The sequence below is a fragment of the Electrophorus electricus genome, chromosome 26 (genome assembly GCF_013358815.1).
Source record: "Electrophorus electricus isolate fEleEle1 chromosome 26, fEleEle1.pri, whole genome shotgun sequence".
In the NCBI taxonomy this organism is placed as follows: domain Eukaryota; kingdom Metazoa; phylum Chordata; class Actinopteri; order Gymnotiformes; family Gymnotidae; genus Electrophorus; species Electrophorus electricus.
This window is the reverse complement of record NC_049560.1, coordinates 650439-662913: the sequence shown is the minus strand read 5'-3', so window position 1 is coordinate 662913 and position 12475 is coordinate 650439. Positions and strand designations below refer to the sequence as shown.

The 12475-nt window shown below is 41.3% G+C and overlaps 3 protein-coding genes and 5 non-coding genes across 10 annotated transcripts in view; 1 reads left to right on the top strand and 7 right to left on the bottom strand.

Annotated features, from left to right (window-relative positions):
* The window catches only part of gpc5b (glypican 5b), a 34698-nt gene extending 32146 nt beyond the window's left edge, over positions 1 to 2552 (bottom strand). The window contains exons 1-2 of one of the 2 annotated variants that reach the window (XM_027005550.2): positions 1923 to 2552; positions 740 to 901 (exon numbers count right to left, since the gene is read on the bottom strand). In XM_027005550.2, the coding sequence (XP_026861351.2) occupies positions 740 to 901; positions 1923 to 2091 (331 nt within the window). In that variant the 5' untranslated portion in view covers positions 2092 to 2552. The remainder of the gene's footprint in view (positions 1 to 739; positions 902 to 1922) is intronic. The other variant, XM_035523406.1, reaches the window with a different exon arrangement.
* Positions 2553 to 3586: 1034 nt separating this feature from the next.
* trnam-cau lies at positions 3587 to 3659 on the bottom strand. The gene has a single exon. It is a non-coding gene; the product is annotated as a tRNA-Met (tRNA).
* A 790-nt stretch (positions 3660 to 4449) lies between these two features.
* aqp12 (aquaporin 12) lies at positions 4450 to 5957 on the top strand. The gene is made up of 3 exons (XM_027005549.2): positions 4450 to 5047; positions 5402 to 5518; positions 5839 to 5957. The coding sequence occupies exons 1-3, from the start codon at positions 4450 to 4452 to the stop codon at positions 5955 to 5957; spliced, it is 834 nt and encodes a 277-aa protein (XP_026861350.2).
* Positions 5958 to 6274: 317 nt separating this feature from the next.
* On the bottom strand, positions 6275 to 7793 carry rpp21 (ribonuclease P 21 subunit). Of its 2 annotated transcripts, none has more exons than XM_027005512.2 (5): positions 7598 to 7793; positions 7389 to 7489; positions 7179 to 7261; positions 6903 to 7037; positions 6275 to 6775 (listed from the first exon to the last, which is right to left on the bottom strand). In XM_027005512.2, exons 1-5 carry the CDS (start codon positions 7652 to 7654, stop codon positions 6672 to 6674), a joined length of 480 nt encoding a protein of 159 aa, XP_026861313.1. In that variant the 5' UTR covers positions 7655 to 7793; the 3' UTR covers positions 6275 to 6671. The 2 variants fall into 2 exon arrangements, with proteins under 2 accessions (XP_026861313.1, XP_026861312.1); XM_027005511.2 differs by having other exon boundaries at positions 6885 to 7037; positions 7598 to 7789.
* A 190-nt stretch (positions 7794 to 7983) lies between these two features.
* On the bottom strand, positions 7984 to 8057 carry trnai-aau. The gene has a single exon. It is a non-coding gene; the product is annotated as a tRNA-Ile (tRNA).
* A 141-nt stretch (positions 8058 to 8198) lies between these two features.
* On the bottom strand, positions 8199 to 8269 carry trnag-gcc. The gene has a single exon. It is a non-coding gene; the product is annotated as a tRNA-Gly (tRNA).
* Positions 8270 to 8406: 137 nt separating this feature from the next.
* On the bottom strand, positions 8407 to 8478 carry trnad-guc. The gene has a single exon. It is a non-coding gene; the product is annotated as a tRNA-Asp (tRNA).
* Positions 8479 to 8821: 343 nt separating this feature from the next.
* On the bottom strand, positions 8822 to 8892 carry trnag-gcc. The gene has a single exon. It is a non-coding gene; the product is annotated as a tRNA-Gly (tRNA).
* Between the last annotated feature and the right edge of the window lie 3583 nt (positions 8893 to 12475).

Here is a 12475-nt window from a genome sequence, read left to right as displayed (position 1 = left end):
CGCACATGAAGAATTCCTCTCATTAGCGCTTTTCTTGTGTCCCCTTTAGATGGTGCTTCTAAAAGCTGTTGTTCGTAACCTGCAAGCCGGGAACTATTCCCTGTCTGTACACCAGCTGTCTCCACACAGGGAGCTGAGAGTTCACATAGAGATTTAACCAAAAAATGAGTCCCCACTAAAGCCAAAGTCAGGGGACCTGGGGTTTCAGAGTACAGTAGTTCCACCCCATTCATAATGTGGTTCTGTCCCAACCCTAAACCTTAACTAAAGTTCCACAACAAAGAAGGATGCAGCTCTGCAAGAGACAACCATGTTACTAGCATAAACCATCTCGCGCAAGAAAGTGTACATTTATAATCTGTTTGCATTATTTTTAAGACAATATACAAATCACGCTGCTGACTTAACAATGTGGCTGTGGCCTTCGGAGGAATAAGCATCTGAGTTTGATGAAATATGTGGAATGTGATGCACCGATATATATAATACATTTGACTTTACATATGATCAGCTCTTGTTTTAAAAACCTTCTGGCTGTGTTGAGATTATGCTTTTGCCTCATGGGGTACAAGTCATAAAGGTTCAATGATCCAGCCAACATAAATCTCTGTTCTGCCTCTACGACATGACAGGACATGAGACCCGCTTGCATCCACAGCCTCCATCTGTGGAGCACTTGGCGTTGACGTTCGTGGTTTAATCTTTGATGTTCTCTCCAGCAGCTACTGTGGGCCCTTACCGCGGTAGGCAGATGCGTGTCCAAGGATGAGATACTTGAGCTCGAAGCTGTAGGAGAGAATGTTCTGAAGGGTGTCCCTGCGTGCAGCCGCATCATAGCTCTGCTCCATCTTGCGGGTGCAGCAGGTCGGACCCTGGTGCTTGCAGATCTGGAGGTCCGCGTCTGCAGAGCAAAGGCAAGCATCAGTTCCACAGCTGCTAATGCTGAGAGCTTCAGTACTGGAAAGACTGCGGACTCCGTGGAACTTCAGAGTCGCGATGCATGGGAGAACAACTGCCTTGACTGACGTGTTAGCCTAGTTTATTTAGAAACTTGTATTAATATGCATACCCACATGTAGTTGGGGTTATCTTGGCTGAATAAGACCTCTCCTATTATCCAGGTGAATTAACTCAGCTAATATGCTTCTTTTGATCTGTAGGTTTACATTTGGGTGTAAATGAAATGATTCAGTGATTCAGTTATGAATCATGAACACCTTTAGAACACCTGTGAAATAATTATCTCTCTTTTAGAATAGACCCATATGAACAGTTGGCTAATATAACACTGATGATTATTGGCTATGACATAAACGTAGTAAGCAAAAAAAAAGTGCACGGGGGAGGATACCTGCCCTGTCGATGCCGTTAATCCTGGTGAGGAATCCGTCACGGATCCAGCACAGTAAACCCTGCATTACAACAGCTGACTGGTATCATTACGACCTCCCTGACCTTTCACACAGTCTGTACTCTGCCGCTCGCTAGCTCGCTTTCTTTCTCTCTCTCTCTCTCTCTCTCTCACACACACACACACACGCCTAATTTTCAGGTTGCTGAGAATCAAATACAACTATTATTTAAATGTTTCCATAAACTATGGAGAATTTGAACTATACACTGAACAGGCAACGTCCGTTTCTGTGTCAGGTCTCTTTTTATCTGTGATATATATTATTTTTATATTTTGCATCATGGCAAATCTTTATGCTAGCGATAAAATCAATTATCCTTATTTTATAAGGATTTCAGATACCATCCTTATTTAATTCTTTCACTGAAAACATTTAGCTAAATAGACACTATCGTCTTCAATTTCGGTTCGTGGGGGTGTTAATTATTTAACGATTTATGATGCAGTAATATGCATACCAAATTATTTGTTTTGCACCTCATATGGATCAATATTGGCCTTAACCGACCTGTTGCCGCTGTTTCCGGGACCCATCTTAAAGGACCGATATGACGCAACTGGAAAGCTGTTTTAACTTCATGACAGCTGTGTGCACCTGTGAAATAAATTCCCCACGTCGACGCAAAAGTGACGAATATCCAGCAAATCCAAACGCGCGGTAATATCTTTCGGAACATTGCACCATTTCAATCCACAGTCTTGTAGAGCAATAATAAGACAAAGTAAAACAATCTCGAAAAATATATCCCACACTTTCTTAAAAAGATCTTCTAAGCGCATATATATTCCGAAAGAGTTGTGGTCACCCCTCGCGTGTCAGAATTTCACATGCCTCTCAATTCTTGGGGACGAGGGAGCGAGCGGCGGAGTCAGGCAGCAGCTAAAAGAAGCATCGCCTAATTCTGAGGAACGGAGCTAGCGGTGACTTCTCAGCTGCGCCCCTCTTCTCTCACTTTCTTCAGCCACTTGTCCCCCCTCGAGGAAATTCAACAGTTCGTTCAAGTAATAATATTGAGATTCATTGCATCTGTCTAGCATTAAATATTGCTAAACAGTACAGCGCCCTACCCGTTTCAACTATGGGTCACACAGAAGCCTATAGAAAGCTACCCCGAAAAAAACATACTTTCATCGGAAGTGTACTTATCATGCTGTCTATTCAAATTGTCAAAGGTTTGTGTTAATAAAACCGTAATTTGCATAACAACTTCGATATATTTGTTAGGCAAGTGCGGTGTGTCGTAGTCTATTTAGATGTGTGTGACTAACTTGGGCAGCACATGGATGCCTACTCACAAATATACCACAGCAGAAGATATTCCAGTGCTACTTTTGGGCCTTAGACTATGGCTCGGTCATGACATTTTAATATTATGTTTCAATATTTAAGGTCTCTTGGCATACTGCTCAGATTCTCTGTTTTGTGGCTTTTTCACTCTTCTTCCAGTCAGTAGTTTTAAATAAATGTCCGACTGTGAGCATGTGTACACAACCGGTAGGACACGCAGAAGGGGACATGAGAAGTCCCAGCACTCTCGGATGCATCTGCTCAATAAAACAAGGCAGCACGTCATTGAACATCCTCAAGACATGAATCAAATGCAGGTTTTCACTGTGTGAAGTAAGTATTCAGTGTTGACCATGGTGAAAGTTAGACAGCCCTTCTATGGGGTATGACAATTAAAGTAGCCTAAAACCACAGCTTTAAAGTGGTTGTATGAACAACAGTTATGATGCTGGTACACTGATTTTTTTCTTTTGTCTTTGTGTCAAACTCTTTCAGGTAAAATGAATAAGTAATCATAATATGATTTACATGTAAGTAGATCTCTCTGTACCACCTGCTAGAAGAATAGGTTACTCTGCAAAGACGATCGACATGAGGACACCAGTGGACACTGTTTTCCTAACAATACCAACAGGGTTCCAACCTGAAGTAGTATGTGGACTGTCATGTTGCAATTTGACGTCTAGAGGGCGATATAACACCTCGAATAACACTACGAGCGCGTCCAGACAGTGAGCATTTTGAATTGGAGAATCTAGTCCAATCCTGTATTTGTAAAGGTAAACTTTGCAAATGTATCTTACTAGCTACAAAAAGTATATCTCATATTCAACCTGTAAGCGCGGTGTTAACATTTTGTGTTGGAATGGAAAACCAAAATGAGCTGCCCCGTGTGAGGCTCGAACTCACGACCTTCAGATTATGAGACTGACGCGCTGCCTACTGCGCCAACGAGGCCTGAGAGCAACGTTTATACGTACTCTTAAAATGCATAGGTTCCCCAAAAGCGAACTTATTTAACACTACAAATTAAACGGCACATAACAACTATAGAAGGACAGTCCTCCATGTTCATAAAAGAGGTCAAAGAAGTCTTTGTTAGGCCAGGCCAAAGAGATCTGCGGTGAAACCTAATCCTACTCGCCTCTCACTGGCAATGTTACCATTTATTACTGTCCAGGTTAATTGTCATGCACAGGTGTAAAATTAGATCTTTTTTTTCTATTTAAATGGGTTTAATTATGTTTTGACGAAATTTAGCATGCAGTTCCCTCCAAACCTATGTGCCATTTAAACGCATTTCTCTTTACATAGGATATATCGCCCGCTCGTCTATGAAACTTTTTTGTGCTTCGATGTCAACAGCGTCTTACAAAGAGAAATTACACATAATGCCATTTGGGTCAAACTACAAATAACAAAACATGTTAATATGTTCCAAAATAAGAGTGGCCTTTTGAATTAGCTAAGTAGTTTAAAGGTGTTTCTTTCTGTCAAATGAATGAAGTACATTCCCGTTATTTTTAGTGATTCCAACACATTACTCCACTTCCACGTGGCCTTGAATCGCTCTATTTTTTGGCTGGAAATATGAACAACGTGGGGGGGGGGACTTTGATAAGAAACTTGCACCTCAGTGTGCCACGTTATCACATGCTGTGTGCAAGTACTGGACTATGTAACTGCCATTCCCCTGATTCTCTCTAGTCCAGCAAGCTGTACATGCTGTCTGTAGACCCAGGGCATCATGTCAGTCCTTAACATAACACTTGGTTATTTCATAGCTATCGTGGCCATATCTGCGTGTACTAGAGCTCTGGTTGCGTGGCAGTGGCCGAAGTGGAGCTTCCTAGCTGAATTCATTGCTGCTTTCTCACTTGCAGCCTCCAGACTGGAGGTGCAAACCATTTCTGAGGTTGGTCAGTGGGCTGTGGGTCTGGGGCCAGAGGTCACCCTCACGTTGCTTTTCCTCACTATAACTGTCCATGCTGTCATCATGCAAGGAGTTAGCGGAAACCCTTCAGTGACTGTGATGAGGTTTCTGCAAAAAGACGGCGAGGCTGTGGCCGTCCTCCTGAGCTTAGCGAGTCAACTCGCAGGCGCTCAGCTTGCCCTGCTCCTAGCCGGCTGGTACTGGGCAATGGAATTGACAGACATGCACATGCTCAAGAACCTGATGGCGGCTGAGTGCAGTACCTCCCTACGTGTTCCGCTGATCCAGGGGGCGACTGCAGAGGCTGTGAGTGCACTGATCTTTCACCTGGCACACCTCAGCCTAGAACACCGGTCACAGCTACTCCAGATTCCCTCACTGACCCTGCTGCTCACCTTCCTCTATTATGCAGGTAAGGAAACAACGCACAACTTGTCTCTCACTTCACTCACGACTGGGTTGAGTGTTCAGTGGGGGGGGGGGGGGGGTTGCCTTTAATTTCATGGAATAGCTGTTGCTGCTGGTTTTCACTTTATCCTTTTCTTGTTTATATTTATGTCTCTGTATTTGCTGGCTATCTGAAGTACACTGAATTCCAGAGACCACCTCTCTCCTATACGTCTTCTATCCGGCAGATGTACTTATACACCCACCTGCAAGATGTAGCTCATTAATGTCAGTCAGGATGTGATTATTGTATTCAGGGGTTTAAGACTATGGACATATTTAAGACATATAACCACGTTCTTCCCTTTGTTCCTCCAAGGTAGCAACTATACCTCGGCTTATGTGAATCCGTCCCTTGCCTCTGCACTTACCTTTACATGTCCTGGGCACACCTTCTTGGAATATGTTCTAGTCTACTGGCTTGGGCCTCTCATTGGTAGGTTGCTCTCAACTGGACCAAACAGCGATCAACCTTTCATGATGAATGCTTTAAGGATTTCTTACATGTGACATACTAAATCCATTACCTGTAAGATTAAACCTGCCAGTGTTCTTACTTATAAAGTTTCATTAATGTTCCTAATCCTGTCTAACATCATTGTATGATCACTATTACTTGTCCCATTTGGAAATTTACACAAGTGCTATAACTGAGGCCTTTCAAGAGCCAATCTGCAATGCCATGAGTCATACTGATATCCTGCATGCTGACTCATTCAAAGTTTAATTATATATCTACATGATCACACTTTTCAGGCATGACCCTGGCCTTGCTGCTCTACACGGGGAACATCCCTGCGCTTTTCACCAAGAACCTGCTTTACTCAAAAAAAACACGCTTCCGTTTGCCAAAGGGGAGAATGTCTGCAGAATAGAAAGAGTAAATGATTCAGAATGGTACAACAGCTCACCATGCTGCTTTGTTGTCATGACATCTTTCCCTCCAGTGCCACATTACCAAATAGGCAGAGTAGGCACTTTCGACTGCCTAGCAGCCTCCACAGGTTTAATCCAGCACCGTTTCTACTAGTGCACTACTGCATTCTCTCATGGACAATGCCTTCTGCCATGTTTTTTCTTTGAAAGGACCACCAAACTCTGATACATAGACTTGATGTTACTTTATAACTGCAAAGTGTAATTTCAGTGTGTTGAGTTTCCATGTTCTAGGCTTACAAAAAAGATGCTAAGATGTTCTTAACTATGTTTTATTGCAAACCATTATCCAGTCACAAAAAATTAAATAAAATGATGGATTGTTACTTTGGGTCACTTCTGGCCTATATTTTTCTATTCTTAATCTCAAAATGTGCAAACACTCAAACAATGAACCAGTCACATAAATCCTATTATAACAATACACCATGTGCAGTTTCAGAGGTACCTCATACAACATATGACAAATTAGCTTTTTTGGGTTCAAACACATGCTGGTATTTACCTTAGTTAATTGTACTGTCTCTTCCACTTCTGTTTGCAGTGTTTGTTGCAGTGTGAGATAAACATGTAATCATGTGTTAGCAGCATATACTTTTTAAATATGGTTCAACTAACTGCAGGCCCTAGTAAAAGAGCAGTCAGCCATGGCTTCAGGATTTAGACTTCAGAGATTCTGGGTTGTGTGTTGAAGTAGTCATACTGGGCTGATCAGACTTATCCACCAGGGCCAAGGCTTTGGAAGATGGGTTGACATCTGTGGGCAATTAAAAAACAGATAATGCAAATTACACTCTGGGCAAAAAATGCCCCCAAAGTTTAAGGAAAGCAAAATTTATTTAATTGATTTCACAAAAAATGTGTACCTGAAACACCATCGGTACCTGGCTGAGGAAGGTTCTCTAACTGAGCCTCTGGTTGATCCACCCACAGATGATACTTTGGATTGTTTTGAAAGGTTTTGGTGAACCCACAGCTAAGACATCGTACAACTGTTACACGCTGCCGTCGAGAACCTCCTTATATATTCACCATATAAGCAATAAAAAAAAAATCTAATTAGATTGTACACCATGACCAATTAAACATAATTTGTTAACTCATACAACAATAGAATAATAGCCAATTTTGTTCGATTTTTAATTATTATTATTTTTTACTTCTTTGTCTAACTGTTGATGTAACCCCAGGTATCAGTAAGGAGCAGCATTTCTTGCATATAGTTCTTTTCACCGAGGGGTCTCTGTTGAAGATAAACATATTTTAACACATGACAGTCTCTTTGTAATGAACCGCTGTATGTTATATCATCACTGCGCTAAAATATTAAACCGCAACGCCTTCTTGGATAAGCGTTACACGCTACTCACTGCCTCAGGACCAGGCGTTTGGCGATCGTCTTTTGTGTAAAGCAGTAAAACCGTGCCAATTCAATGTTTTCGGGGTTTTGCGCCAATACGCAATGTGCAGCCTACAAAACGTAAACCCAAGAAAAAATCGGTTGATTAAACTAGCTACGATAGCTAGCTAACGCAGTGAGAGTTATCAGCTGATAGCTAAGCGAGCTAGTATAACTTACTTGATAGAGGAAGTTGAGTCTCTGAAAAGCTTCTTTATCTTTTATACTGCCTGCCATGTTGTGCCAAAACTAGACTCTAACAACATATCCGACTACACTCTCATTATCGTGAGTGAGAAATAAAACATACCAAAGACTTCCGTTAAACATATCAAAGACTTCTTCAGCGGCCTGCAACAGTCATACATCGCCATCTTTCGGAAGGGATGCTTAAAGCACGCGAAGACCTAAAGGTAGTAGCTATAGCTATTGTCATTTTTTGCATCTGAGACATGAGACCAAACAAGGAATGGCAGTGTTGGTCTTTCGAAATACCGATAGTTGTCTACTGAAGCATGAATAAATTTTAAACCATATCAGAGAGACTAAGGGTGTTCAAAAAGTTTTGGCCCGTACGGGGATCGAACCCGCGACCTTGGCGTTATTAGCACCACGCTCTAACCAACTGAGCTAACCGGCCAAGCACAGGTTTTTGAACAGAGGTTCGAACACAGGTTTTCGTAGTTGATGTGTCAAACTTAGTAGCTAGCTAACTAGTCATAGGTTCTAGATCATCATCACTAATTTTAAAGGCTGGGAGGGATAAACCGGCAAAAACGCATGCATTGGCCGGGAATCGAACCCGGGCCTCCCGCGTGGCAGGCGAGAATTCTACCACTGAACCACCAATGCTGAATACAGAAAGTGAGTAACAAGCCTCACTTGCGTACACACACACACACGTAAATAGCCTAGTATTTCCATTAGCGATCTAAAACGTTACTCAAGTGGTACGATATTTGAGTTTGGGCAATTTGAAAATACAAACTCTCCCCGTCGGGGAATCGAACCCCGGTCTCCCGCGTGACAGGCGGGGATACTTACCACTATACTAACGAGGAACTGCGTGAGGTACATCTTTTCTTGAAAGATACATGTATAGCCTCATATTAGATATAGTACTATCATAATTGTGTTAATTGGCCACGTTTGTTTGTTTTTTTACTTTGTGATTGCTGTTTTCAATTGATCCTGAAATTAAGATAATCGATCCAAAATTAAACACCTCCCGTCGGGAATCGAACCCCGGTCTCCCGCGTGACAGGCGGGGATACTTACCACTATACTAACGAGGAGTGAATGCTCACTTTCTAATAACATGATATGTGGCTCCATTAATGTCAATTATTACTAAATCAGACACAAATTTTAAAGGCTGGGCAGGGATAATTTGGCAAAAACACATGCATTGGCCGGGAATCGAACCCGGGCCTCCCGCGTGGCAGGCGAGAATTCTACCACTGAACCACCAATGCTGAGTACACCAACGTCACTGTCCCAGCTAGGGATACATTCGGAGTACACAAATAATCTAACAAGCCTCACCAGCGAAACACTTGCGTACACACACACACGTAAATAGCCTAGTATTTCCATTTACTTTAAATGTGTGGCTATATGAAAGCTTGACGAATTAAGCCTATAGAAATTCCACTATAATTTGACATAAATAAGTTGAAAGCAATCTAAGTAAGAAGAGACTGGGTCCCGCTGTATTACACAGGCTGCCCTGCAGCGTCTATTCACAGGCGCGATCCCACTACTGATCGGCACAGGGGCTTTGACCTGCTCCGTTTCCGACCTGGGCCGGTTCACCCCTCCTTAGACGACCTGGTGGTCCCAAGATCCCTCAGGAGCACCATATCGATACCGAACTTAGTGCGGACACCCGATCGGCATAGCCCGCTACAGCCCAGAACCCCTGGGCTCAAACGGTCCGCCAGCCTCAGCCTCCCGGGAGCTTGGACTTAGAGTGTCCTCTGGTGGACAAAGGAGAAATTACAGCGACTAAAGGTTTCTTACTTAGAGTGTCCTCTGGTGTACAAAGGAGGAATTACAGCGACTAAGGGTTTCTTACTTAGAGTGTCCTCTGGTGGACAAAGGAGGAAGTACCGTGACTAAGGGTTTCTTACTTGCCATCTCTGTACAAGTGGGGAACTTTGAGCAGTCTGAACTCAGTATCTGGATTCCATAGTAGATGCTGCAGCACAAACATGGCTATGACGTTGGCCATGCTCTCCAGGGGAATCAATTCAATTTCAGAGTTTGATTTGTCATGTAAATAGTAACACATGGTATAACTCGCAGTGAAATGCTTTTGTAACTGCTCTGTCTGAGCTGAGGGGATACAGGGATACATACAGTATATGTATCATATGTGTATATATATATATATATATATATATATATATATATATATATATATATATATATATATATATATATATACAATGTACAATGTATATAAGTATATATGTGTATATACAAAATGTACAATTACCAGTTGCAATTTACAATTTACAGTTTACAATTTACAGTTATTGCAGTCCTTTATGATGTTATTGACATCATACGCTGTGGTCCCCACAGTTCATCAGTTGCCCTGATTCAGGGCCCGAATGGCCTGCAGGAAGAAGCTCCTCTTCAGTCTCTCTGTGTTGGTCTTCAGGGAGCGAAAGCGCTTCCCTGACCTCAACAGAGAGAAGAGCCTATTGTTGGTGTGGTGGAACCAGGACAGTTCCTGCAAAATGTGACCTCCAAGGTACCTGAAACTGTCTACTCTCTCTACCTGTTGATCCTCACAGGTTGGTAGTGCCACTCACACTACATGTAGACGAATTCGTGTACTCATTTCATTCAGACTGATTTTGCATATGTATTTCCCAGATGCAATAGACAGAACCACCCTTCGAACTACTTTTCATAATTTCTGGGCACTTTAATCATGCCAGTGTCCCCTACATTCAGCCGGTATGTCAGGGAAAACAGGACGTTGAACTTGCTATTTGTCAGGAGCAGTGAGGTATATATTTCTACTGCACTTCCACCACTGGGAAAATCCGACCATATACTGGTACACCGCAGGTTTCTGTACAAATCTCAACGCACAGTAACCAAATCAGTCAGGAATATAATATATATAATATGTGGTCTGCTGAGGCTATGGGTGTCCTGAAGGACTGCTTTGAAAAAAACTGGGGGACTCTCTGTGCATCTCTTGCTGATGACATTGATTCTATGACAGACTGTATGACCCACTACATAAACTGTGTGGACAATAAATTGTGTGTCATCTAAGGTTGTCTGTATTTTTTTTTTTTCTAACAAACAAACCTTGGTGTCACTACGGACCTGAAGCCCTTTAAGAAGCGGGCAGCTGGGCTGGGGATAGGGATTATGTAAGCAAGAGTGTTCAGGGTGGAAATGGAGGTGAGAATTAGAGAGTATCAGGAGGACTACAGCAGGAAAATGGTGAACAATCTCCAGTGGTGTGAGATGAAAGAAATATGGAATGGAGTGATGAAGGTGTCAGGCTATAAACTGCCCTGCAATCAGTAGACTCAAGACAGCTAGATGATGGCAAATGGATTGATCATTTTTTTCAATGTTATGTAATGGGCCATTTACAAACCTATAATCCAGGACATTGCTGGACCACATCCTGCCTTTGTGTTCTGTTCAGCCCCAAACAATGATCTCCTGCTGCTGTTTCGCACCTCTCCCATCTATTCAGGACCTCTACGTTACAGCTGATCAGCTGAAAGAGGATCTGAAATGACTGAAAGCAGGAAAGGCATGTAGATATATTTAAATTTTGTAGTGTTTCTGAACAATGTTTGTATTCTATTTTTATGTTGGGCCACCTGCCCATTAATGTATTCTATACTTGTCCTTGCATGTATGCTTCTGGAACCCTCCAATTTCCCTTTGGGGATTAATAAACATTATCGTTATCAACGATCATGTTATCAAGGTTCTTATATTTTCTGCTGAATAATATATATGTCCATTTGATTAAATTCCTCTCATGTAACACATAGTAATTGCAATTTTCCTAAGTGCTTTTCCTTCATTTTTTGTTTTTGGCTCATATTAAAATTTTACTAATGGAAGTATTATTGTTCCCTAAAAAAGTGACTGTTTATTTTTTAATTTAATGACAGCATTTTGCACACACAGCTTTTAAAATAGCTTTAATAAAAATCTGCATGGTAAACACAGCTTTGAGTTTCTATAAAAACAAAAATATGACATTTAAAATATGACATTGTTGATGTTGTATAAACTAAACAATTAGATACAGGGGGTGTGAGGGGAGGAGATAGCTTAATTTAGCTGATGAAATCTTTAATTTGTTTAATTGTATAGAAAGAAATATAAAGAATTCAATTAATGCTATTCATAAAAATCAGAATTTTACTACATACATAAATTGTATTTATTTAGAAATGTAAGTAGTAATATAAATGCATCAAAAAGGCTTCCCTCCCTCTATCCTCTTCATGTAAATATTCAATATGGTCCAACTTCAGACAGGGAAATGCCTGTTTTAGCACAGAAGCGCCTTTCTCTTTGAAACCACGCCACCTGTTCACATTGATAAGGTGTGGGTGACGACAGGTTGTCTCTTCTTTAAATTTGTTCGATTATCATAAACAGAAGTAAACAGCGGTAGCTTGATTCGTCTAAATTTTTTCTATACTTCAAGATGACAGGACGACAAAAAGGGTAAGTGTTGTTTATATATATATATATATATATATATATATATTATATATATATATATCATATATATATATATATATATATATATATATATATAAAAACACATTACATAACTATGTAATAGCTATATGTATGTCATATATAAACTGGGGGGGGGGTTGTTACAGGGCTTACATTTTTAAAACATTTGGCATGGTAAGTAGTCTGTCGTCTTAATGTCAGCTTAAACGTTTTGACGGCAAAAGCGAAAACGGCCGTTCATGCACTCCTGATGTACGGCCGCTAGAGGGCACTGTTACCCAAGACTCAGATGAATAGTCCGCGTCCTCTCTA